This window comes from Drosophila nasuta, chromosome 3, assembly GCF_023558535.2.
Source record: "Drosophila nasuta strain 15112-1781.00 chromosome 3, ASM2355853v1, whole genome shotgun sequence".
In the NCBI taxonomy this organism is placed as follows: domain Eukaryota; kingdom Metazoa; phylum Arthropoda; class Insecta; order Diptera; family Drosophilidae; genus Drosophila; species Drosophila nasuta.
The window spans coordinates 3336347-3358185 of NC_083457.1; the positions used below are offsets into that span (position 1 = coordinate 3336347).

The window sequence follows — 21839 nt, forward strand, 5'->3', positions numbered from 1 at the left end:
TTACATGTCATTTTTCAATAGTATAAAGATGCAAAAATACTTGTCATTTGAAATACAAAATACTACGCTAAGCATGCGTCTTTCGCCAACGACCATACCACGCTGAATACATCGGTTCTCGTCCGATCACCGAAATTAAGCAGCGTCGGGCGCGGTTAGTACTTAGATGGGGGACCGCTTGGGAACACCGCGTGTTGTTGGCATCGTTCAACAACTTTTTGTTTTACTTTTTCTTCTTCTCGTCACTTTTTTAAATTTTATTCTTATCTCATTTGTTATCCTTGCCATCCTCTCAACTATTTCAACATGTCCTTCCTATATTTCCATCACAATCCACGTCCAACATATAGTACATATGTACATATGCCTTGCTTTCCCACCAATCGACATGACAGCATTCTCAATTCAATATTGATAAACTACAGAAAGCTTTAACTATATATACATATCTGTGTTGTTTAACGTATTTCCCAAATTCAATCAATACTATCTTTTACATGTCATTTTTCAATAGTATAAAGATGCAAAAATACTTGTCATTTGAAATACAAAATACTACGCTAAGCATGCGTCTTTCGCCAACGACCATACCACGCTGAATACATCGGTTCTCGTCCGATCACCGAAATTAAGCAGCGTCGGGCGCGGTTAGTACTTAGATGGGGGACCGCTTGGGAACACCGCGTGTTGTTGGCATCGTTCAACAACTTTTTGTTTTACTTTTTCTTCTTCTCGTCACTTTTTTAAATTTTATTCTTATCTCATTTGTTATCCTTGCCATCCTCTCAACTATTTCAACATGTCCTTCCTATATTTCCATCACAATCCACGTCCAACATATAGTACATATGTACATATGCCTTGCTTTCCCACCAATCGACATGACAGCATTCTCAATTCAATATTGATAAACTACAGAAAGCTTTAACTATATATACATATCTGTGTTGTTTAACGTATTTCCCAAATTCAATCAATACTATCTTTTACATGTCATTTTTCAATAGTATAAAGATGCAAAAATACTTGTCATTTGAAATACAAAATACTACGCTAAGCATGCGTCTTTCGCCAACGACCATACCACGCTGAATACATCGGTTCTCGTCCGATCACCGAAATTAAGCAGCGTCGGGCGCGGTTAGTACTTAGATGGGGGACCGCTTGGGAACACCGCGTGTTGTTGGCATCGTTCAACAACTTTTTGTTTTACTTTTTCTTCTTCTCGTCACTTTTTTAAATTTTATTCTTATCTCATTTGTTATCCTTGCCATCCTCTCAACTATTTCAACATGTCCTTCCTATATTTCCATCACAATCCACGTCCAACATATAGTACATATGTACATATGCCTTGCTTTCCCACCAATCGACATGACAGCATTCTCAATTCAATATTGATAAACTACAGAAAGCTTTAACTATATATACATATCTGTGTTGTTTAACGTATTTCCCAAATTCAATCAATACTATCTTTTACATGTCATTTTTCAATAGTATAAAGATGCAAAAATACTTGTCATTTGAAATACAAAATACTACGCTAAGCATGCGTCTTTCGCCAACGACCATACCACGCTGAATACATCGGTTCTCGTCCGATCACCGAAATTAAGCAGCGTCGGGCGCGGTTAGTACTTAGATGGGGGACCGCTTGGGAACACCGCGTGTTGTTGGCATCGTTCAACAACTTTTTTTTATTTTTCTTCTTCTCGTTTTACTTTTTCTTCTTCTCGTCACTTTTTTAAATTTTATTCTTATCTCATTTGTTATCCTTGCCATCCTCTCAACTATTTCAACATGTCCTTCCTATATTTCCATCACAATCCACGTCCAACATATAGTACATATAGTACATATGTACATATGCCTTGCTTTCCCACCAATCGACATGACAGCATTCTCAATTCAATATTGATAAACTACAGAAAGCTTTAACTATATATACATATCTGTGTTGTTTAACGTATTTCCCAAATTCAATCAATACTATCTTTTACATGTCATTTTTCAATAGTATAAAGATGCAAAAATACTTGTCATTTGAAATACAAAATACTACGCTAAGCATGCGTCTTTCGCCAACGACCATACCACGCTGAATACATCGGTTCTCGTCCGATCACCGAAATTAAGCAGCGTCGGGCGCGGTTAGTACTTAGATGGGGGACCGCTTGGGAACACCGCGTGTTGTTGGCATCGTTCAACAACTTTTTGTTTTACTTTTTCTTCTTCTCGTCACTTTTTTAAATTTTATTCTTATCTCATTTGTTATCCTTGCCATCCTCTCAACTATTTCAACATGTCCTTCCTATATTTCCATCACAATCCACGTCCAACATATAGTACATATGTACATATGCCTTGCTTTCCCACCAATCGACATGACAGCATTCTCAATTCAATATTGATAAACTACAGAAAGCTTTAACTATATATACATATCTGTGTTGTTTAACGTATTTCCCAAATTCAATCAATACTATCTTTTACATGTCATTTTTCAATAGTATAAAGATGCAAAAATACTTGTCATTTGAAATACAAAATACTACGCTAAGCATGCGTCTTTCGCCAACGACCATACCACGCTGAATACATCGGTTCTCGTCCGATCACCGAAATTAAGCAGCGTCGGGCGCGGTTAGTACTTAGATGGGGGACCGCTTGGGAACACCGCGTGTTGTTGGCATCGTTCAACAACTTTTTGTTTTACTTTTTCTTCTTCTCGTCACTTTTTTAAATTTTATTCTTATCTCATTTGTTATCCTTGCCATCCTCTCAACTATTTCAACATGTCCTTCCTATATTTCCATCACAATCCACGTCCAACATATAGTACATATGTACATATGCCTTGCTTTCCCACCAATCGACATGACAGCATTCTCAATTCAATATTGATAAACTACAGAAAGCTTTAACTATATATACATATCTGTGTTGTTTAACGTATTTCCCAAATTCAATCAATACTATCTTTTACATGTCATTTTTCAATAGTATAAAGATGCAAAAATACTTGTCATTTGAAATACAAAATACTACGCTAAGCATGCGTCTTTCGCCAACGACCATACCACGCTGAATACATCGGTTCTCGTCCGATCACCGAAATTAAGCAGCGTCGGGCGCGGTTAGTACTTAGATGGGGGACCGCTTGGGAACACCGCGTGTTGTTGGCATCGTTCAACAACTTTTTGTTTTACTTTTTCTTCTTCTCGTCACTTTTTTAAATTTTATTCTTATCTCATTTGTTATCCTTGCCATCCTCTCAACTATTTCAACATGTCCTTCCTATATTTCCATCACAATCCACGTCCAACATATAGTACATATGTACATATGCCTTGCTTTCCCACCAATCGACATGACAGCATTCTCAATTCAATATTGATAAACTACAGAAAGCTTTAACAATATATACATATCTGTGTTGTTTAACGTATTTCCCAAATTCAATCAATACTATCTTTTACATGTCATTTTTCAATAGTATAAAGATGCAAAAATACTTGTCATTTGAAATACAAAATACTACGCTAAGCATGCGTCTTTCGCCAACGACCATACCACGCTGAATACATCGGTTCTCGTCCGATCACCGAAATTAAGCAGCGTCGGGCGCGGTTAGTACTTAGATGGGGGACCGCTTGGGAACACCGCGTGTTGTTGGCATCGTTCAACAACTTTTTGTTTTACTTTTTCTTCTTCTCGTCACTTTTTTAAATTTTATTCTTATCTCATTTGTTATCCTTGCCATCCTCTCAACTATTTCAACATGTCCTTCCTATATTTCCATCACAATCCACGTCCAACATATAGTACATATAGTACATATGTAGATATGCCTTGCTTTCCCACCAATCGACATGACAGCATTCTCAATTCAATATTGATAAACTACAGAAAGCTTTAACAATATATATACATATCTGTGTTGTTTAACGCATTTCCCAAATTCAATCAATACTATCTTTTACATGTCATTTTTCAATAGTATAAAGATGCAAAAATACTTGTCATTTGAAATACAAAATACTACGCTAAGCATGCGTCTTTCGCCAACGACCATACCACGCTGAATACATCGGTTCTCGTCCGATCACCGAAATTAAGCAGCGTCGGGCGCGGTTAGTACTTAGATGGGGGACCGCTTGGGAACACCGCGTGTTGTTGGCATCGTTCAACAACTTTTTGTTTTACTTTTTCTTCTTCTCGTCACTTTTTTAAATTTTATTCTTATCTCATTTGTTATCCTTGCCATCCTCTCAACTATTTCAACATGTCCTTCCTATATTTCCATCACAATCCACGTCCAACATATAGTACATATGTACATATGCCTTGCTTTCCCACCAATCGACATGACAGCATTCTCAATTCAATATTGATAAACTACAGAAAGCTTTAACTATATATACATATCTGTGTTGTTTAACGCATTTCCCAAATTCAATCAATACTATCTTTTACATGTCATTTTTCAATAGTATAAAGATGCAAAAATACTTGTCATTTGAAATACAAAATACTACGCTAAGCATGCGTCTTTCGCCAACGACCATACCACGCTGAATACATCGGTTCTCGTCCGATCACCGAAATTAAGCAGCGTCGGGCGCGGTTAGTACTTAGATGGGGGACCGCTTGGGAACACCGCGTGTTGTTGGCATCGTTCAACAACTTTTTGTTTTACTTTTTCTTCTTCTCGTCACTTTTTTAAATTTTATTCTTATCTCATTTGTTATCCTTGCCATCCTCTCAACTATTTCAACATGTCCTTCCTATATTTCCATCACAATCCACGTCCAACATATAGTACATATGTACATATGCCTTGCTTTCCCACCAATCGACATGACAGCATTCTCAATTCAATATTGATAAACTACAGAAAGCTTTAACTATATATACATATCTGTGTTGTTTAACGTATTTCCCAAATTCAATCAATACTATCTTTTACATGTCATTTTTCAATAGTATAAAGATGCAAAAATACTTGTCATTTGAAATACAAAATACTACGCTAAGCATGCGTCTTTCGCCAACGACCATACCACGCTGAATACATCGGTTCTCGTCCGATCACCGAAATTAAGCAGCGTCGGGCGCGGTTAGTACTTAGATGGGGGACCGCTTGGGAACACCGCGTGTTGTTGGCATCGTTCAACAACTTTTTGTTTTACTTTTTCTTCTTCTCGTCACTTTTTTAAATTTTATTCTTATCTCATTTGTTATCCTTGCCATCCTCTCAACTATTTCAACATGTCCTTCCTATATTTCCATCACAATCCACGTCCAACATATAGTACATATAGTACATATGTAGATATGCCTTGCTTTCCCACCAATCGACATGACAGCATTCTCAATTCAATATTGATAAACTACAGAAAGCTTTAACAATATATATACATATCTGTGTTGTTTAACGTATTTCCCAAATTCAATCAATACTATCTTTTACATGTCATTTTTCAATAGTATAAAGATGCAAAAATACTTGTCATTTGAAATACAAAATACTACGCTAAGCATGCGTCTTTCGCCAACGACCATACCACGCTGAATACATCGGTTCTCGTCCGATCACCGAAATTAAGCAGCGTCGGGCGCGGTTAGTACTTAGATGGGGGACCGCTTGGGAACACCGCGTGTTGTTGGCATCGTTCAACAACTTTTTGTTTTACTTTTTCTTCTTCTCGTCACTTTTTTAAATTTTATTCTTATCTCATTTGTTATCCTTGCCATCCTCTCAACTATTTCAACATGTCCTTCCTATATTTCCATCACAATCCACGTCCAACATATAGTACATATGTACATATGCCTTGCTTTCCCACCAATCGACATGACAGCATTCTCAATTCAATATTGATAAACTACAGAAAGCTTTAACTATATATACATATCTGTGTTGTTTAACGTATTTCCCAAATTCAATCAATACTATCTTTTACATGTCATTTTTCAATAGTATAAAGATGCAAAAATACTTGTCATTTGAAATACAAAATACTACGCTAAGCATGCGTCTTTCGCCAACGACCATACCACGCTGAATACATCGGTTCTCGTCCGATCACCGAAATTAAGCAGCGTCGGGCGCGGTTAGTACTTAGATGGGGGACCGCTTGGGAACACCGCGTGTTGTTGGCATCGTTCAACAACTTTTTGTTTTACTTTTTCTTCTTCTCGTCACTTTTTTAAATTTTATTCTTATCTCATTTGTTATCCTTGCCATCCTCTCAACTATTTCAACATGTCCTTCCTATATTTCCATCACAATCCACGTCCAACATATAGTACATATAGTACATATGTACATATGCCTTGCTTTCCCACCAATCGACATGACAGCATTCTCAATTCAATATTGATAAACTACAGAAAGCTTTAACTATATATACATATCTGTGTTGTTTAACGTATTTCCCAAATTCAATCAATACTATCTTTTACATGTCATTTTTCAATAGTATAAAGATGCAAAAATACTTGTCATTTGAAATACAAAATACTACGCTAAGCATGCGTCTTTCGCCAACGACCATACCACGCTGAATACATCGGTTCTCGTCCGATCACCGAAATTAAGCAGCGTCGGGCGCGGTTAGTACTTAGATGGGGGACCGCTTGGGAACACCGCGTGTTGTTGGCATCGTTCAACAACTTTTTGTTTTACTTTTCTTCTTCTCGTCACTTTTTTAAATTTTATTCTTATCTCATTTGTTATCCTTGCCATCCTCTCAACTATTTCAACATGTCCTTCCTATATTTCCATCACAATCCACGTCCAACATATAGTACATATAGTACATATGTACATATGCCTTGCTTTCCCACCAATCGACATGACAGCATTCTCAATTCAATATTGATAAACTACAGAAAGCTTTAACTATATATACATATCTGTGTTGTTTAACGTATTTCCCAAATTCAATCAATACTATCTTTTACATGTCATTTTTCAATAGTATAAAGATGCAAAAATACTTGTCATTTGAAATACAAAATACTACGCTAAGCATGCGTCTTTCGCCAACGACCATACCACGCTGAATACATCGGTTCTCGTCCGATCACCGAAATTAAGCAGCGTCGGGCGCGGTTAGTACTTAGATGGGGGACCGCTTGGGAACACCGCGTGTTGTTGGCATCGTTCAACAACTTTTTGTTTTACTTTTTCTTCTTCTCGTCACTTTTTTAAATTTTATTCTTATCTCATTTGTTATCCTTGCCATCCTCTCAACTATTTCAACATGTCCTTCCTATATTTCCATCACAATCCACGTCCAACATATAGTACATATAGTACATATGTACATATGCCTTGCTTTCCCACCAATCGACATGACAGCATTCTCAATTCAATATTGATAAACTACAGAAAGCTTTAACAATATATACATATCTGTGTTGTTTAACGCATTTCCCAAATTCAATCAATACTATCTTTTACATGTCATTTTTCAATAGTATAAAGATGCAAAAATACTTGTCATTTGAAATACAAAATACTACGCTAAGCATGCGTCTTTCGCCAACGACCATACCACGCTGAATACATCGGTTCTCGTCCGATCACCGAAATTAAGCAGCGTCGGGCGCGGTTAGTACTTAGATGGGGGACCGCTTGGGAACACCGCGTGTTGTTGGCATCGTTCAACAACTTTTTGTTTTACTTTTTCTTCTTCTCGTCACTTTTTTAAATTTTATTCTTATCTCATTTGTTATCCTTGCCATCCTCTCAACTATTTCAACATGTCCTTCCTATATTTCCATCACAATCCACGTCCAACATATAGTACATATGTACATATGCCTTGCTTTCCCACCAATCGACATGACAGCATTCTCAATTCAATATTGATAAACTACAGAAAGCTTTAACTATATATACATATCTGTGTTGTTTAACGTATTTCCCAAATTCAATCAATACTATCTTTTACATGTCATTTTTCAATAGTATAAAGATGCAAAAATACTTGTCATTTGAAATACAAAATACTACGCTAAGCATGCGTCTTTCGCCAACGACCATACCACGCTGAATACATCGGTTCTCGTCCGATCACCGAAATTAAGCAGCGTCGGGCGCGGTTAGTACTTAGATGGGGGACCGCTTGGGAACACCGCGTGTTGTTGGCATCGTTCAACAACTTTTTGTTTTACTTTTTCTTCTTCTCGTCACTTTTTTAAATTTTATTCTTATCTCATTTGTTATCCTTGCCATCCTCTCAACTATTTCAACATGTCCTTCCTATATTTCCATCACAATCCACGTCCAACATATAGTACATATAGTACATATGTACATATGCCTTGCTTTCCCACCAATCGACATGACAGCATTCTCAATTCAATATTGATAAACTACAGAAAGCTTTAACTATATATACATATCTGTGTTGTTTAACGTATTTCCCAAATTCAATCAATACTATCTTTTACATGTCATTTTTCAATAGTATAAAGATGCAAAAATACTTGTCATTTGAAATACAAAATACTACGCTAAGCATGCGTCTTTCGCCAACGACCATACCACGCTGAATACATCGGTTCTCGTCCGATCACCGAAATTAAGCAGCGTCGGGCGCGGTTAGTACTTAGATGGGGGACCGCTTGGGAACACCGCGTGTTGTTGGCATCGTTCAACAACTTTTTGTTTTACTTTTTCTTCTTCTCGTCACTTTTTTAAATTTTATTCTTATCTCATTTGTTATCCTTGCCATCCTCTCAACTATTTCAACATGTCCTTCCTATATTTCCATCACAATCCACGTCCAACATATAGTACATATAGTACATATGTACATATGCCTTGCTTTCCCACCAATCGACATGACAGCATTCTCAATTCAATATTGATAAACTACAGAAAGCTTTAACAATATATACATATCTGTGTTGTTTAACGCATTTCCCAAATTCAATCAATACTATCTTTTACATGTAATTTTTCAATAGTATAAAGATGCAAAAATACTTGTCATTTGAAATACAAAATACTACGCTAAGCATGCGTCTTTCGCCAACGACCATACCACGCTGAATACATCGGTTCTCGTCCGATCACCGAAATTAAGCAGCGTCGGGCGCGGTTAGTACTTAGATGGGGGACCGCTTGGGAACACCGCGTGTTGTTGGCATCGTTCAACAACTTTTGTTTTACTTTTTCTTCTTCTCGTCACTTTTTTAAATTTTATTCTTATCTCATTTGTTATCCTTGCCATCCTCTCAACTATTTCAACATGTCCTTCCTATATTTCCATCACAATCCACGTCCAACATATAGTACATATGTACATATGCCTTGCTTTCCCACCAATCGACATGACAGCATTCTCAATTCAATATTGATAAACTACAGAAAGCTTTAACTATATATACATATCTGTGTTGTTTAACGTATTTCCCAAATTCAATCAATACTATCTTTTACATGTCATTTTTCAATAGTATAAAGATGCAAAAATACTTGTCATTTGAAATACAAAATACTACGCTAAGCATGCGTCTTTCGCCAACGACCATACCACGCTGAATACATCGGTTCTCGTCCGATCACCGAAATTAAGCAGCGTCGGGCGCGGTTAGTACTTAGATGGGGGACCGCTTGGGAACACCGCGTGTTGTTGGCATCGTTCAACAACTTTTTGTTTTACTTTTTCTTCTTCTCGTCACTTTTTTAAATTTTATTCTTATCTCATTTGTTATCCTTGCCATCCTCTCAACTATTTCAACATGTCCTTCCTATATTTCCATCACAATCCACGTCCAACATATAGTACATATAGTACATATGTACATATGCCTTGCTTTCCCACCAATCGACATGACAGCATTCTCAATTCAATATTGATAAACTACAGAAAGCTTTAACTATATATACATATCTGTGTTGTTTAACGTATTTCCCAAATTCAATCAATACTATCTTTTACATGTCATTTTTCAATAGTATAAAGATGCAAAAATACTTGTCATTTGAAATACAAAATACTACGCTAAGCATGCGTCTTTCGCCAACGACCATACCACGCTGAATACATCGGTTCTCGTCCGATCACCGAAATTAAGCAGCGTCGGGCGCGGTTAGTACTTAGATGGGGGACCGCTTGGGAACACCGCGTGTTGTTGGCATCGTTCAACAACTTTTGTTTTACTTTTTCTTCTTCTCGTCACTTTTTTAAATTTTATTCTTATCTCATTTGTTATCCTTGCCATCCTCTCAACTATTTCAACATGTCCTTCCTATATTTCCATCACAATCCACGTCCAACATATAGTACATATAGTACATATGTACATATGCCTTGCTTTCCCACCAATCGACATGACAGCATTCTCAATTCAATATTGATAAACTACAGAAAGCTTTAACTATATATACATATCTGTGTTGTTTAACGTATTTCCCAAATTCAATCAATACTATCTTTTACATGTCATTTTTCAATAGTATAAAGATGCAAAAATACTTGTCATTTGAAATACAAAATACTACGCTAAGCATGCGTCTTTCGCCAACGACCATACCACGCTGAATACATCGGTTCTCGTCCGATCACCGAAATTAAGCAGCGTCGGGCGCGGTTAGTACTTAGATGGGGACCGCTTGGGAACACCGCGTGTTGTTGGCATCGTTCAACAACTTTTGTTTTACTTTTTTTCTTCTCGTCACTTTTTAAATTTTATTCTTATCTCATTTGTTATCCTTGCCATCCTCTCAACTATTTCAACATGTCCTTCCTATATTTCCATCACAATCCACGTCCAACATATAGTACATATGTACATATGCCTTGCTTTCCCACCAATCGACATGACAGCATTCTCAATTCAATATTGATAAACTACAGAAAGCTTTAACAATATATACATATCTGTGTTGTTTAACGCATTTCCCAAATTCAATGAATACTATCTTTTACATGTAATTTTTCAATAGTATAAAGATGCAAAAATACTTGTCATTTGAAATACAAAATACTACGCTAAGCATGCGTCTTTCGCCAACGACCATACCACGCTGAATACATCGGTTCTCGTCCGATCACCGAAATTAAGCAGCGTCGGGCGCGGTTAGTACTTAGATGGGGGACCGCTTGGGAACACCGCGTGTTGTTGGCATCGTTCAACAACTTTTTGTTTTACTTTTTCTTCTTCTCGTCACTTTTTTAAATTTTATTCTTATCTCATTTGTTATCCTTGCCATCCTCTCAACTATTTCAACATGTCCTTCCTATATTTCCATCACAATCCACGTCCAACATATAGTACATATGTTCATATGCCTTGCTTTCCCACCAATCGACATGACAGCATTCTCAATTCATTATTGATAAACTACAGAAAGCTTTAACTATATATACATATCTGTGTTGTTTAACGTATTTCCCAAATTCAATCAATACTATCTTTTACATGTCATTTTTCAATAGTATAAAGATGCAAAAATACTTGTCATTTGAAATACAAAATACTACGCTAAGCATGCGTCTTTCGCCAACGACCATACCACGCTGAATACATCGGTTCTCGTCCGATCACCGAAATTAAGCAGCGTCGGGCGCGGTTAGTACTTAGATGGGGGACCGCTTGGGAACACCGCGTGTTGTTGGCATCGTTCAACAACTTTTTGTTTTACTTTTTCTTCTTCTCGTCACTTTTTTAAATTTTATTCTTATCTCATTTGTTATCCTTGCCATCCTCTCAACTATTTCAACATGTCCTTCCTATATTTCCATCACAATCCACGTCCAACATATAGTACATATAGTACATATGTACATATGCCTTGCTTTCCCACCAATCGACATGACAGCATTCTCAATTCAATATTGATAAAGTACAGAAAGCTCTAACAATACTTATATACATATCTGTGTTGTTTAACGCATTTCCCAAATTCAATCAATACTATCTTTTACATGTCATTTTTTAATAGTATAAAGATGCAAAAATACTTGTCATTTGAAATACAAAATACTACGCTAAGCATGCGTCTTTCGCCAACGACCATACCACGCTGAATACATCGGTTCTCGTCCGATCACCGAAATTAAGCAGCGTCGGGCGCGGTTAGTACTTAGATGGGGGACCGCTTGGGAACACCGCGTGTTGTTGGCATCGTTCAACAACTTTTTGTTTTACTTTTTCTTCTTCTCGTCACTTTTTTAAATTTTATTCTTATCTCATTTGTTATCCTTGCCATCCTCTCAACTATTTCAACATGTCCTTCCTATATTTCCATCACAATCCACGTCCAACATATAGTACATATGTACATATGCCTTGCTTTCCCACCAATCGACATGACAGCATTCTCAATTCAATATTGATAAACTACAGAAAGCTTTAACTATATATACATATCTGTGTTGTTTAACGTATTTCCCAAATTCAATCAATACTATCTTTTACATGTCATTTTTCAATAGTATAAAGATGCAAAAATACTTGTCATTTGAAATACAAAATACTACGCTAAGCATGCGTCTTTCGCCAACGACCATACCACGCTGAATACATCGGTTCTCGTCCGATCACCGAAATTAAGCAGCGTCGGGCGCGGTTAGTACTTAGATGGGGGACCGCTTGGGAACACCGCGTGTTGTTGGCATCGTTCAACAACTTTTTGTTTTACTTTTTCTTCTTCTCGTCACTTTTTTAAATTTTATTCTTATCTCATTTGTTATCCTTGCCATCCTCTCAACTATTTCAACATGTCCTTCCTATATTTCCATCACAATCCACGTCCAACATATAGTACATATGTACATATGCCTTGCTTTCCCACCAATCGACATGACAGCATTCTCAATTCAATATTGATAAACTACAGAAAGCTCTAACAATACTTATATACATATCTGTGTTGTTTAACGCATTTCCCAAATTCAATCAATACTATCTTTTACATGTCATTTTTCAATAGTATAAAGATGCAAAAATACTTGTCATTTGAAATACAAAATACTACGCTAAGCATGCGTCTTTCGCCAACGACCATACCACGCTGAATACATCGGTTCTCGTCCGATCACCGAAATTAAGCAGCGTCGGGCGCGGTTAGTACTTAGATGGGGGACCGCTTGGGAACACCGCGTGTTGTTGGCATCGTTCAACAACTTTTGTTTTACTTTTCTTCTTCTCGTCACTTTTTTAAATTTTATTCTTATCTCATTTGTTATCCTTGCCATCCTCTCAACTATTTCAACATGTCCTTCCTATATTTCCATCACAATCCACGTCCAACATATAGTACATATGTTCATATGCCTTGCTTTCCCACCAATCGACATGACAGCATTCTCAATTCATTATTGATAAACTACAGAAAGCTTTAACTATATATACATATCTGTGTTGTTTAACGTATTTCCCAAATTCAATCAATACTATCTTTTACATGTCATTTTTCAATAGTATAAAGATGCAAAATACTTGTCATTTGAAATACAAAATACTACGCTAAGCATGCGTCTTTCGCCAACGACCATACCACGCTGAATACATCGGTTCTCGTCCGATCACCGAAATTAAGCAGCGTCGGGCGCGGTTAGTACTTAGATGGGGGACCGCTTGGGAACACCGCGTGTTGTTGGCATCGTTCAACAACTTTTTGTTTTACTTTTTCTTCTTCTCGTCACTTTTTTAAATTTTATTCTTATCTCATTTGTTATCCTTGCCATCCTCTCAACTATTTCAACATGTCCTTCCTATATTTCCATCACAATCCACGTCCAACATATAGTACATATGTTCATATGCCTTGCTTTCCCACCAATCGACATGACAGCATTCTCAATTCATTATTGATAAACTACAGAAAGCTTTAACAATATATACATATCTGTGTTGTTTAACGTATTTCCCAAATTCAATCAATACTATCTTTTACATGTCATTTTTCAATAGTATAAAGATGCAAAAATACTTGTCATTTGAAATACAAAATACTACGCTAAGCCTGCGTCTTTCGCCAACGACCATACCACGCTGAATACATCGGTTCTCGTCCGATCACCGAAATTAAGCAGCGTCGGGCGCGGTTAGTACTTAGATGGGGGACCGCTTGGGAACACCGCGTGTTGTTGGCATCGTTCAACAACTTTTGTTTTACTTTTTCTTCTTCTCGTCACTTTTTAAATTTTATTCTTATCTCATTTGTTATCCTTGCCATCCTCTCAACTATTTCAACATGTCCTTCCTATATTTCCATCACAATCCACGTCCAACATATAGTACATATGTACATATGCCTTGCTTTCCCACCAATCGACATGACAGCATTCTCAATTCAATATTGATAAACTACAGAAAGCTTTAACTATATATACATATCTGTGTTGTTTAACGTATTTCCCAAATTCAATCAATACTATCTTTTACATGTCATTTTTCAATAGTATAAAGATGCAAAAATACTTGTCATTTGAAATACAAAATACTACGCTAAGCATGCGTCTTTCGCCAACGACCATACCACGCTGAATACATCGGTTCTCGTCCGATCACCGAAATTAAGCAGCGTCGGGCGCGGTTAGTACTTAGATGGGGGACCGCTTGGGAACACCGCGTGTTGTTGGCATCGTTCAACAACTTTTTGTTTTACTTTTTCTTCTTCTCGTCACTTTTTTAAATTTTATTCTTATCTCATTTGTTATCCTTGCCATCCTCTCAACTATTTCAACATGTCCTTCCTATATTTCCATCACAATCCACGTCCAACATATAGTACATATGTTCATATGCCTTGCTTTCCCACCAATCGACATGACAGCATTCTCAATTCATTATTGATAAACTACAGAAAGCTTTAACAATATATACATATCTGTGTTGTTTAACACATTTCCCAAATTCAATCAATACTATCTTTTACATGTTTTTTTTTCAATAGTATAAAGATGCTACGCTAATTCCATATTCCCTTAAAAATATTCCAAGCTCCATATATGTTTATATTATTCGAGTAATAGGCATATTTATTGTTCGAGTAACCGATTGATTGGGTGATTAAACATATTTTACAATTTCAACATTTAAATATATGGTTTTTTCAATTTGTATTTTCTTTGATATTGATTACGTAGTTTAATTTTCAATCCAACTAAATTCTAATTCAACTTAACGCCTCTGGAGGGAAATTTCATCCTCTTCCTTTCTGTTCGATAACAAACGATATTACAGTACAGTATAATGTTTAAAGAGGATAATTTTAGTATTGCGAGCATGGTCATGGTTCAACTGTTAACTACAATAGTATTTGTTTTTATTTAGTTGTTGTTATCGTATTCTTCAAATACTTTTCGTTTGTAACACCTTGATTTATTTTATAATTTGACTAGTACGGCTATAATTTTTTAAACTTTAAACATACATTTACATATATATTTTTAATACTTTCTCCGTTGATCATTTTGTTCAGTTTGCTCGCTATGGTTAACATAACATAAATACGTAAATACTTCTTAGTTTATTTGGTGCATTAGTGAGTACGTCTGGCCAGTGTTGGTTAAGTAATCATATTCTCAGCTGTTATACAGGTATATGTGTATGTGGCTGTGTGTACAACAGCAGATTCTCATTCAAATCTAAAGCGTGTTTTGTTATACAATTTCAATTATTGCCTGGAAACACTTTTAGTATGCATATTAATAATATTCTATTATACAATTGGCAATTGACAACAAAATATAACATATATACGTTTATATTTAATTTGTGATTTCCAACGATGAATACAACAATTCGGAATGTAATTGGGTCGACTCTACTGCCATTTGTACCAGGTGTTTCGACAGCGTGCTGTGACAATGACAAACAAAAAAAAAAGAAAAAGTATGTTAAGTATTTGTTTCTTCCAATTAAAAACTTGATTCTATTAAGCATTACATTTTTTGCTTGCTACAAAAACAGCCAGCGTATTTGTTATTGAGCTTTGGCCAAGCACCTACCAGCCTCCCATATGGTCTAGTGGCTAGGATATCTGGCTTTCACCCAGAAGGCCCGGGTTCGATTCCCGGTATGGGAAGTAAATTTTTTCATATTTTTTTTTGCATTTTTAAATTAAACTCACCCTTCTGGCATGTCCCGCTTAGTTGTTTGTGGGCCGCGTTGGCAGTGGCGGTGCATTGCCACTACGGTTTGGGATTGGAGGAGGTCCCCGGCGATTTGGCAGCGGTGGCGGCGGACCCAATGGTGGAACCGCAGGCGCTGCTCCTGCTGAGGGTAATGGTGGCTGACGACGTGGACTGTCGATGGGAGCAATGACTGGAGGTGGCGCAGCTGGTGGTGGATGACGCGGTGCCGGCACATCGTCTTGAATCTCCTCGTAGATATTGCTGGCCGTCTCATAGGCGGTGTCTGAAGGCGATGCCTGCTCCAGCGATGGCTGTTTGGATTGACGCGTGGGCGTTGAGATTGGCGTCGCCTGTTTGCTTTGCATTTGACGTGGCGGTGTGGGCGGTCCCGAGGGCACAGTGCCCGTGGGTGAAGCCTTGCCAGACGATGAACTCGACGAGCTGAGCGATGTGGCGTGCAAGGGAGAGCCTAACTCTGTCGGCGATTGCGATTTGGATGAGGGCGTCGTATCGCCCATGGCAGGCGGACGCGGTGGCGCCACCTGAACCGGCTGCAGTGGTGCCTGCATCATGGGCTGTGGTGGCATCGGTGGCTTGGCCGGCTTGGGCACAATGCTGATGACACCAGCGTGCGGCAAGTGACGTGGCGAATTCTTTGGCGACATGGGCATGGGCGGACGTGCTGGGGCCGGTCTTGTCGGTGGCTGTTTGGGTCGTTGCGGCACCTCAGGAGTCAACTGAAGCAACTGGGCCTGCTCTGCAGGATTAGCGCACAGCGGAATCGTATTGGAGGTGCACAGTTCAATCTCACCGTCCACCTGCTGCGGCCACTCGGGTGTCTTTAGCTCAAAGACCAGCTCCAAGCCACAGACCTGAGTGCTCCGTTTGGCGGCAGCATTGAGAGCAGACTCACCATTGCGGAACGTCACCCACATGGTGTCCTCCACATAGCGCACCAGTGTCACCTCGCCCATTTTGGAGAGCTCGGCAATCAGCGCGGACATCACATGCTCATCATAGATGGTAGGGCCATCGTCATCAGCATCGGCATCGGCCGAGGCCTCGTGCACATGTACAACAATGGTGGAATCAGGTGGTCCAAGATCGCGTATAACCTGATCGAAGACTGCACGTCTACGTTGTTGATCAATCTCCATTATCTCGGCATCAATGATGGCAATAACTGGACGATGATCGCTCTGCTTTAGCTCGGAGCGGCCGTAATGGATGAGTTTCCCAGGATTCCAGGCAGCTGCTGCGGCGCCACCGAAGTCACTCTCGGCCAGAGCCTTGCGACGTCGCCAGAGCACACGATCTGTCCAGGCGGGAGCACGTTGCTTCTCCGACGTGTCGTAGTCATCGCTAAACAAATCGTATTTGTAAGTGGGATCAAAGGAAATTTCACCCTCGAGAAACTCAGAGAAGACATTGCCCGCTTCCTGCTCCTTGCGCAACTGATCAAACTCCAGCACCGTCGACAATTCACCATTACGTACGCATTCCTTTAGCTCATCCTTGTCCATGTCAATGCGATAGTTGAAGTCACCGCACCAGAAAACCCAATCATGTGACTTCAAAGTGCGCCCCATGGGAAAGGCCAATTTCCGGGTGATTTCCGCATAGTCAGCATTGCGCTCCGCCACCTGAGACTGACCGGCCGCAAAGTGAGCGCAGACAAAGCACATGGAGCTTCCATGCAGCACAAAGCGTATAGCACAAGCTCCCTTATTGCCAGTTGCACCTCCCAGTCCAGTCTTCACACAGTCAATGGCAACGTCGCGTATGTGGGGCGCATGCTCCGGCCGTATGTAGATGTAGAGACAGACGCCCACCAGTTGCTGATAGGTGAGCAGCACATAGTCATTGTCCCGCGATATGGTCTTCTGCAGCTCCTCGGCCCACTGCTTGGCATTGTCGGTGCTGGCAGCCATGATATTCGAGGCATTCAGATCGACAATCTCTTCAAAGCCAATGGCGTAAATGTCCACCGGATGTTCGGCATGCTCCGATGGATTGTTCACATCCACCAGCGCCTTGGAACGTGCCAGAGCATGACAATCAAGCAGCCAATCGGCCAGAGAATCCTTGAACACAATGCTGCGGAAATGCTTGCCGCCATTCACATTGTAAGTGCCGACGGCAACTCGTGCCATGCGCGGACGCACATACTCCGTGTAGCGTTTGCAAAGCTCTCGCAGCGTTGTGGTTGGGGCATGCAACATGTTCGAGGGCAGCAGGATGCGTGCCCGATCCGCCAGCTCCGAGCTGAGCGTGGAGCCCACCAACAGCACATCGATGGCTTCCTGAAAAAAAATAGTCGAAAGTTCAAATATTGATTGAATACTTCGTTCTTTGCCACTCTCACCTGCTTCGAGTTGTCTAGGAGATTGTTTTGTATGGTGCGCGCTGCGGATCGAGCACCGTCCATCAGCTTGGAGCCACCTTGAATGGCCCCAGTACCGGCATAGATTTTGCTCACCTCGTTGCCATTGTTGATCCACATTTGGCGAAAGATTTCCTCGAAGCGCGACACATTCTGTTGCTTGCCACCCAACTTTAGTGCCTCCAACTGCAAATTAAGCGTGTCCAGACCCAGATAGGTCTGCACACAATTGGTGCGATCTAAGCAATCCAAGCAATTGGTCCGCACAACGCCAAACTGCTCGCGAAGCACCTGACCGTTGATGGCATGAAAGATTCCATAGTGTGCACCGCAAGCGACCATGCGCTCCTTGAGCTTGGCCAGCGCTGAGAAGTTGCCGCCCCGGCACTCCTGATGATAGTCAAAGACCACATGCGGCACATCCTTGTGGGCGGACATGCCGTGATGCCGCTGGAACTCGTTGCTCAGCATCGCCTCGCCCTCCTTGCTGCCAATCAGCGAACTGCCCAGCAAATTGACAATGGTCTGGTAGCCATAGCGTTGTCGCATCATGCTCATGTGCCGATCGAAGGCTGCAGCCGACGTCTCGAAGCCACGCGATAGTTTCACCTTGTGCGAACCGACCTGGACTCCCGGCTGTTCCCAGAAGAGCGGCACCGAGCCGCGAGTTTGCACATAGCTGGTCACATCGCCGTCCACATAGATCACCTGCTCTGTCTCCACAAAGTTGGCCACATAACCCTCGTCGTTGGTGCCCCGCACATTGAAACGCGTGCCAGCGCGTTCGCAGCTCAGACGCGAGATAATTGCAGCCCTGGCCTGCTTGGCGCCAATGTAGACGGTGCGCACCTCAACGGAACCGCACATGGTTTGGAGCAACCACGACTGGCAATCGATGCCGAAGCGCATCAAGTGTATGTGCATCATTCGGTTCCAGAAGAAGCGATTGTCCGTCTCTCCAGTTTGATAGCGACGCTGTGCACACAATGTTATATCGAACTTGGTGTTCTGGGACGAGGCAGCTGCTCCAGCTCCGGCAGCCGAGGGATTCGTGTGGGCAAAATAGAAAGTACCGGAGTTGAGCAGTTTGCGCACTTCGCTAATCTTATCCTCGTTGGGCACCGCGTTCTGCAGTGAGACGAACGTCGTTTGGGTGATCCGAAAGATTTCCACATCGCCAATTTTACCCATCGAAACGCAGCCAGTAACGAGCACCAGGAAGAGCACAGTGCTTTCTCCGGCATTGAGCTGGAGTGCACCCAAGCAGCCATATGCATCGCAGACCTGCAAACGGAATGAAATTATTGTATTATATATCAGATCTTGGATTATTACTACACATAATTCTGCTCTCGACAAACATCATAAATGGTTTCTAAAACTCTTCTAATTTTCAAGTGCAAATCGTACTCCTATACGTCTAATTTAAACTGGATTTAACTCTTATACTTTAATGCTTATTTATATTATTCATATATATTAGTAAATTCATGAATTCAATATGTACTCTTATACCCAATTACATTGTCAAGTGAACTCTTATACCTCATCAACTTCAGTAACCAAGCAGGAATCATATTAGTACGCTACGCTTAACTATTATATTTTACTTTACTTCAATGAGGAAAAGCGGAAGGCATATTCTCTTATATGCTTCTTATACAGGAGCACAAATTAAATGTAAGCACGAAAATACAATTTTATTTCTGAGAGAGAGAGAGAGCAAATGCAAATATTAATACGACAAATTGTACTTCTCTGCTGGATTTTACTTTTGTACAGAGCTATACTAATTTAATTTGTTAGCCCAAGAGTAACTTGATTTCTGCAGAAGATAGTAAACCTAATTGGAAAGCCTCATAAAATCCACTTGGATACCATTGTGTGCTAAAAAGGTTTCCCATTCATTTGTATTGCAAATTGCACTTGCAGCAAATTCCTTTTACAGATCGTGTTACGTGATTGCGAAAAAAACACAAACATGTGATAGCCAAGCTTCTTAAGAAAATAAGAAGAGAAGAGAGAAAGCGAGATAGAAATACAGACCTTAGTGTACTGCTTGCGTATGACGTTTTCCTGTTGAGTCAGCAGTGCACAGACATGAGATTCAAAGAGGATGCAGTCCGTCTTGTTGCGATGCTCGAGCAAAACGCTGTGCGGCGATGGTGCTATGGATTTCTCCAGCACACGTATCACCTTGGACATGGCCATTTTGCAATTTGCAATATACTTTAATAGAATTCCAGATGCTCTGGATCAAGTTGCTACTGTTGCCTCTTGCCTGTCGTTAGAATATGAACAGAATTTCACTTCAACGCCGTTTCATCAGCAGCGGCCAACCAAACATCTGCAAGTAAACAGAGAACAGTTTTATAAGTTATAAATTATAACATATATTTCTGACCAGTTTTATGGTAGACTATCTGCGTATGCACATCAACAACACACTTATGAGATGTGCTAAAAACCAAGAGCCGAAAACATTAAAAATAATGTAGAATAAACAATTGCAATGTCCGAGAATTTAAATTTTTTTTCATACGCCCCCGTTCCAATCGCCACCAGCTGGTGCACACACATGCAAACACATCTACGCTCACTGGCATGTACGTGTGCTTGCAAGTGTTGTCTGTGTGTGTGTGTGCCGTTGACTGATAAACTGTATAGATTTTTCACAAGCCAAAACAATGCAAAGCTTTCATTTTGCATACGACAATTTCCCATCACAACTTCACTGCTTTTTACACCAGGGCTTTTTATGTAATATTGCCTATGATTAATCACTATATTCTGGCATTAAACAGACAATTAATACCTTTTTTCAACGATTTGATTACGATTTACTGGAATTTGTTTAGAGGTGGAGAAACATCCATGGCACTATCGCGATATTTTTGAAATTTTTGCAAACATCGATTTCTTGGTGCAAAAAAATCGATTTTTGTTGTTGGGGTCAGATTTTATATTAAATCCGGTTTTATAATTGCTTTGAATTATTTCTTATTGAATTTTGACTTTGTGTTGTACTGAAATAGTGTTAGATCCATAGGAAACGAAAGTTAAATTGCAAAATATACCAAAGAAAAATACCCAAAAACAAAAGCTAAAAATAAACTAGTTCAAATGAACCAGCTTGCGCTAGCGAAGAGGGCGCAATTTTTTAAATGGTTTTGCCACGGAACCATGAACAAAAAATATTACTGCTAACTCGACTTGAATACTAAACGGCACCAATTCTAAGATAATTCGAATGGAATAATAGTTAATTTGCCATTTGATAACAGAGCAATAAGATGTCTGGCAATAAAATAAAACAATATTTGATAAATGCTGCGTGATTATTC

At 39.5% G+C, this 21839-nt stretch overlaps 1 protein-coding gene and 31 non-coding genes across 34 annotated transcripts; 31 read left to right on the forward strand and 1 right to left on the reverse strand.

Annotated features, from left to right (window-relative positions):
* Positions 1–84: 84 nt before the first annotated feature.
* Positions 85–203, forward strand: LOC132794651 (5S ribosomal RNA). The gene has a single exon (XR_009633320.1). It is a non-coding gene; the product is annotated as a 5S ribosomal RNA (ribosomal RNA).
* A 374-nt stretch (positions 204–577) lies between these two features.
* On the forward strand, positions 578–696 carry LOC132794652 (5S ribosomal RNA). The gene has a single exon (XR_009633321.1). It is a non-coding gene; the product is annotated as a 5S ribosomal RNA (ribosomal RNA).
* A 374-nt stretch (positions 697–1070) lies between these two features.
* LOC132794653 (5S ribosomal RNA) lies at positions 1071–1189 on the forward strand. Its single transcript, XR_009633322.1, has one exon. It is a non-coding gene; the product is annotated as a 5S ribosomal RNA (ribosomal RNA).
* Positions 1190–1563: 374 nt separating this feature from the next.
* LOC132794654 (5S ribosomal RNA) lies at positions 1564–1682 on the forward strand. The gene has a single exon (XR_009633323.1). It is a non-coding gene; the product is annotated as a 5S ribosomal RNA (ribosomal RNA).
* Positions 1683–2083: 401 nt separating this feature from the next.
* On the forward strand, positions 2084–2202 carry LOC132794655 (5S ribosomal RNA). Its single transcript, XR_009633324.1, has one exon. It is a non-coding gene; the product is annotated as a 5S ribosomal RNA (ribosomal RNA).
* A 374-nt stretch (positions 2203–2576) lies between these two features.
* Positions 2577–2695, forward strand: LOC132794657 (5S ribosomal RNA). The gene has a single exon (XR_009633326.1). It is a non-coding gene; the product is annotated as a 5S ribosomal RNA (ribosomal RNA).
* Positions 2696–3069: 374 nt separating this feature from the next.
* Positions 3070–3188, forward strand: LOC132794659 (5S ribosomal RNA). The gene has a single exon (XR_009633327.1). It is a non-coding gene; the product is annotated as a 5S ribosomal RNA (ribosomal RNA).
* A 374-nt stretch (positions 3189–3562) lies between these two features.
* LOC132794660 (5S ribosomal RNA) lies at positions 3563–3681 on the forward strand. Its single transcript, XR_009633328.1, has one exon. It is a non-coding gene; the product is annotated as a 5S ribosomal RNA (ribosomal RNA).
* A 385-nt stretch (positions 3682–4066) lies between these two features.
* Positions 4067–4185, forward strand: LOC132794661 (5S ribosomal RNA). Its single transcript, XR_009633329.1, has one exon. It is a non-coding gene; the product is annotated as a 5S ribosomal RNA (ribosomal RNA).
* A 374-nt stretch (positions 4186–4559) lies between these two features.
* On the forward strand, positions 4560–4678 carry LOC132794662 (5S ribosomal RNA). Its single transcript, XR_009633330.1, has one exon. It is a non-coding gene; the product is annotated as a 5S ribosomal RNA (ribosomal RNA).
* Positions 4679–5052: 374 nt separating this feature from the next.
* LOC132794532 (5S ribosomal RNA) lies at positions 5053–5171 on the forward strand. Its single transcript, XR_009633208.1, has one exon. It is a non-coding gene; the product is annotated as a 5S ribosomal RNA (ribosomal RNA).
* A 385-nt stretch (positions 5172–5556) lies between these two features.
* Positions 5557–5675, forward strand: LOC132794533 (5S ribosomal RNA). The gene has a single exon (XR_009633209.1). It is a non-coding gene; the product is annotated as a 5S ribosomal RNA (ribosomal RNA).
* A 374-nt stretch (positions 5676–6049) lies between these two features.
* Positions 6050–6168, forward strand: LOC132794534 (5S ribosomal RNA). Its single transcript, XR_009633210.1, has one exon. It is a non-coding gene; the product is annotated as a 5S ribosomal RNA (ribosomal RNA).
* A 383-nt stretch (positions 6169–6551) lies between these two features.
* LOC132794535 (5S ribosomal RNA) lies at positions 6552–6670 on the forward strand. Its single transcript, XR_009633211.1, has one exon. It is a non-coding gene; the product is annotated as a 5S ribosomal RNA (ribosomal RNA).
* Positions 6671–7052: 382 nt separating this feature from the next.
* On the forward strand, positions 7053–7171 carry LOC132794537 (5S ribosomal RNA). Its single transcript, XR_009633212.1, has one exon. It is a non-coding gene; the product is annotated as a 5S ribosomal RNA (ribosomal RNA).
* A 383-nt stretch (positions 7172–7554) lies between these two features.
* Positions 7555–7673, forward strand: LOC132794539 (5S ribosomal RNA). The gene has a single exon (XR_009633214.1). It is a non-coding gene; the product is annotated as a 5S ribosomal RNA (ribosomal RNA).
* A 374-nt stretch (positions 7674–8047) lies between these two features.
* Positions 8048–8166, forward strand: LOC132794540 (5S ribosomal RNA). Its single transcript, XR_009633215.1, has one exon. It is a non-coding gene; the product is annotated as a 5S ribosomal RNA (ribosomal RNA).
* A 383-nt stretch (positions 8167–8549) lies between these two features.
* Positions 8550–8668, forward strand: LOC132794541 (5S ribosomal RNA). Its single transcript, XR_009633216.1, has one exon. It is a non-coding gene; the product is annotated as a 5S ribosomal RNA (ribosomal RNA).
* Positions 8669–9051: 383 nt separating this feature from the next.
* On the forward strand, positions 9052–9170 carry LOC132794542 (5S ribosomal RNA). The gene has a single exon (XR_009633217.1). It is a non-coding gene; the product is annotated as a 5S ribosomal RNA (ribosomal RNA).
* A 373-nt stretch (positions 9171–9543) lies between these two features.
* LOC132794543 (5S ribosomal RNA) lies at positions 9544–9662 on the forward strand. Its single transcript, XR_009633218.1, has one exon. It is a non-coding gene; the product is annotated as a 5S ribosomal RNA (ribosomal RNA).
* A 383-nt stretch (positions 9663–10045) lies between these two features.
* Positions 10046–10164, forward strand: LOC132794544 (5S ribosomal RNA). Its single transcript, XR_009633219.1, has one exon. It is a non-coding gene; the product is annotated as a 5S ribosomal RNA (ribosomal RNA).
* A 382-nt stretch (positions 10165–10546) lies between these two features.
* LOC132794560 (5S ribosomal RNA) lies at positions 10547–10664 on the forward strand. The gene has a single exon (XR_009633234.1). It is a non-coding gene; the product is annotated as a 5S ribosomal RNA (ribosomal RNA).
* Positions 10665–11035: 371 nt separating this feature from the next.
* LOC132794545 (5S ribosomal RNA) lies at positions 11036–11154 on the forward strand. The gene has a single exon (XR_009633220.1). It is a non-coding gene; the product is annotated as a 5S ribosomal RNA (ribosomal RNA).
* A 374-nt stretch (positions 11155–11528) lies between these two features.
* On the forward strand, positions 11529–11647 carry LOC132794546 (5S ribosomal RNA). The gene has a single exon (XR_009633221.1). It is a non-coding gene; the product is annotated as a 5S ribosomal RNA (ribosomal RNA).
* Positions 11648–12034: 387 nt separating this feature from the next.
* Positions 12035–12153, forward strand: LOC132794547 (5S ribosomal RNA). Its single transcript, XR_009633222.1, has one exon. It is a non-coding gene; the product is annotated as a 5S ribosomal RNA (ribosomal RNA).
* A 374-nt stretch (positions 12154–12527) lies between these two features.
* On the forward strand, positions 12528–12646 carry LOC132794548 (5S ribosomal RNA). Its single transcript, XR_009633223.1, has one exon. It is a non-coding gene; the product is annotated as a 5S ribosomal RNA (ribosomal RNA).
* Positions 12647–13024: 378 nt separating this feature from the next.
* Positions 13025–13143, forward strand: LOC132794550 (5S ribosomal RNA). The gene has a single exon (XR_009633225.1). It is a non-coding gene; the product is annotated as a 5S ribosomal RNA (ribosomal RNA).
* A 371-nt stretch (positions 13144–13514) lies between these two features.
* LOC132794551 (5S ribosomal RNA) lies at positions 13515–13633 on the forward strand. Its single transcript, XR_009633226.1, has one exon. It is a non-coding gene; the product is annotated as a 5S ribosomal RNA (ribosomal RNA).
* A 374-nt stretch (positions 13634–14007) lies between these two features.
* On the forward strand, positions 14008–14126 carry LOC132794553 (5S ribosomal RNA). Its single transcript, XR_009633227.1, has one exon. It is a non-coding gene; the product is annotated as a 5S ribosomal RNA (ribosomal RNA).
* A 372-nt stretch (positions 14127–14498) lies between these two features.
* Positions 14499–14617, forward strand: LOC132794554 (5S ribosomal RNA). The gene has a single exon (XR_009633228.1). It is a non-coding gene; the product is annotated as a 5S ribosomal RNA (ribosomal RNA).
* A 366-nt stretch (positions 14618–14983) lies between these two features.
* Positions 14984–21457, reverse strand: LOC132789461 (synaptojanin-1). Of its 3 annotated transcripts, none has more exons than XM_060797492.1 (5): positions 21311–21457; positions 20542–20842; positions 18478–19779; positions 16109–18415; positions 14984–15837 (listed from the first exon to the last, which is right to left on the reverse strand). In XM_060797492.1, exons 2-4 carry the CDS (start codon positions 20704–20706, stop codon positions 16127–16129), a joined length of 3756 nt encoding a protein of 1251 aa, XP_060653475.1. In that variant the 5' UTR covers positions 20707–20842; positions 21311–21457; the 3' UTR covers positions 14984–15837; positions 16109–16126. The 3 variants fall into 3 exon arrangements, with proteins under 3 accessions (XP_060653475.1, XP_060653477.1, XP_060653476.1); XM_060797494.1 differs by lacking the exon at positions 21311–21457 and adding an exon at positions 21038–21127; XM_060797493.1 differs by lacking the exon at positions 21311–21457 and adding an exon at positions 20900–20999.
* Trnae-uuc (transfer RNA glutamic acid (anticodon UUC)) lies at positions 15992–16063 on the forward strand. The gene has a single exon. It is a non-coding gene; the product is annotated as a tRNA-Glu (tRNA).
* Positions 21458–21839: the final 382 nt, after the last annotated feature.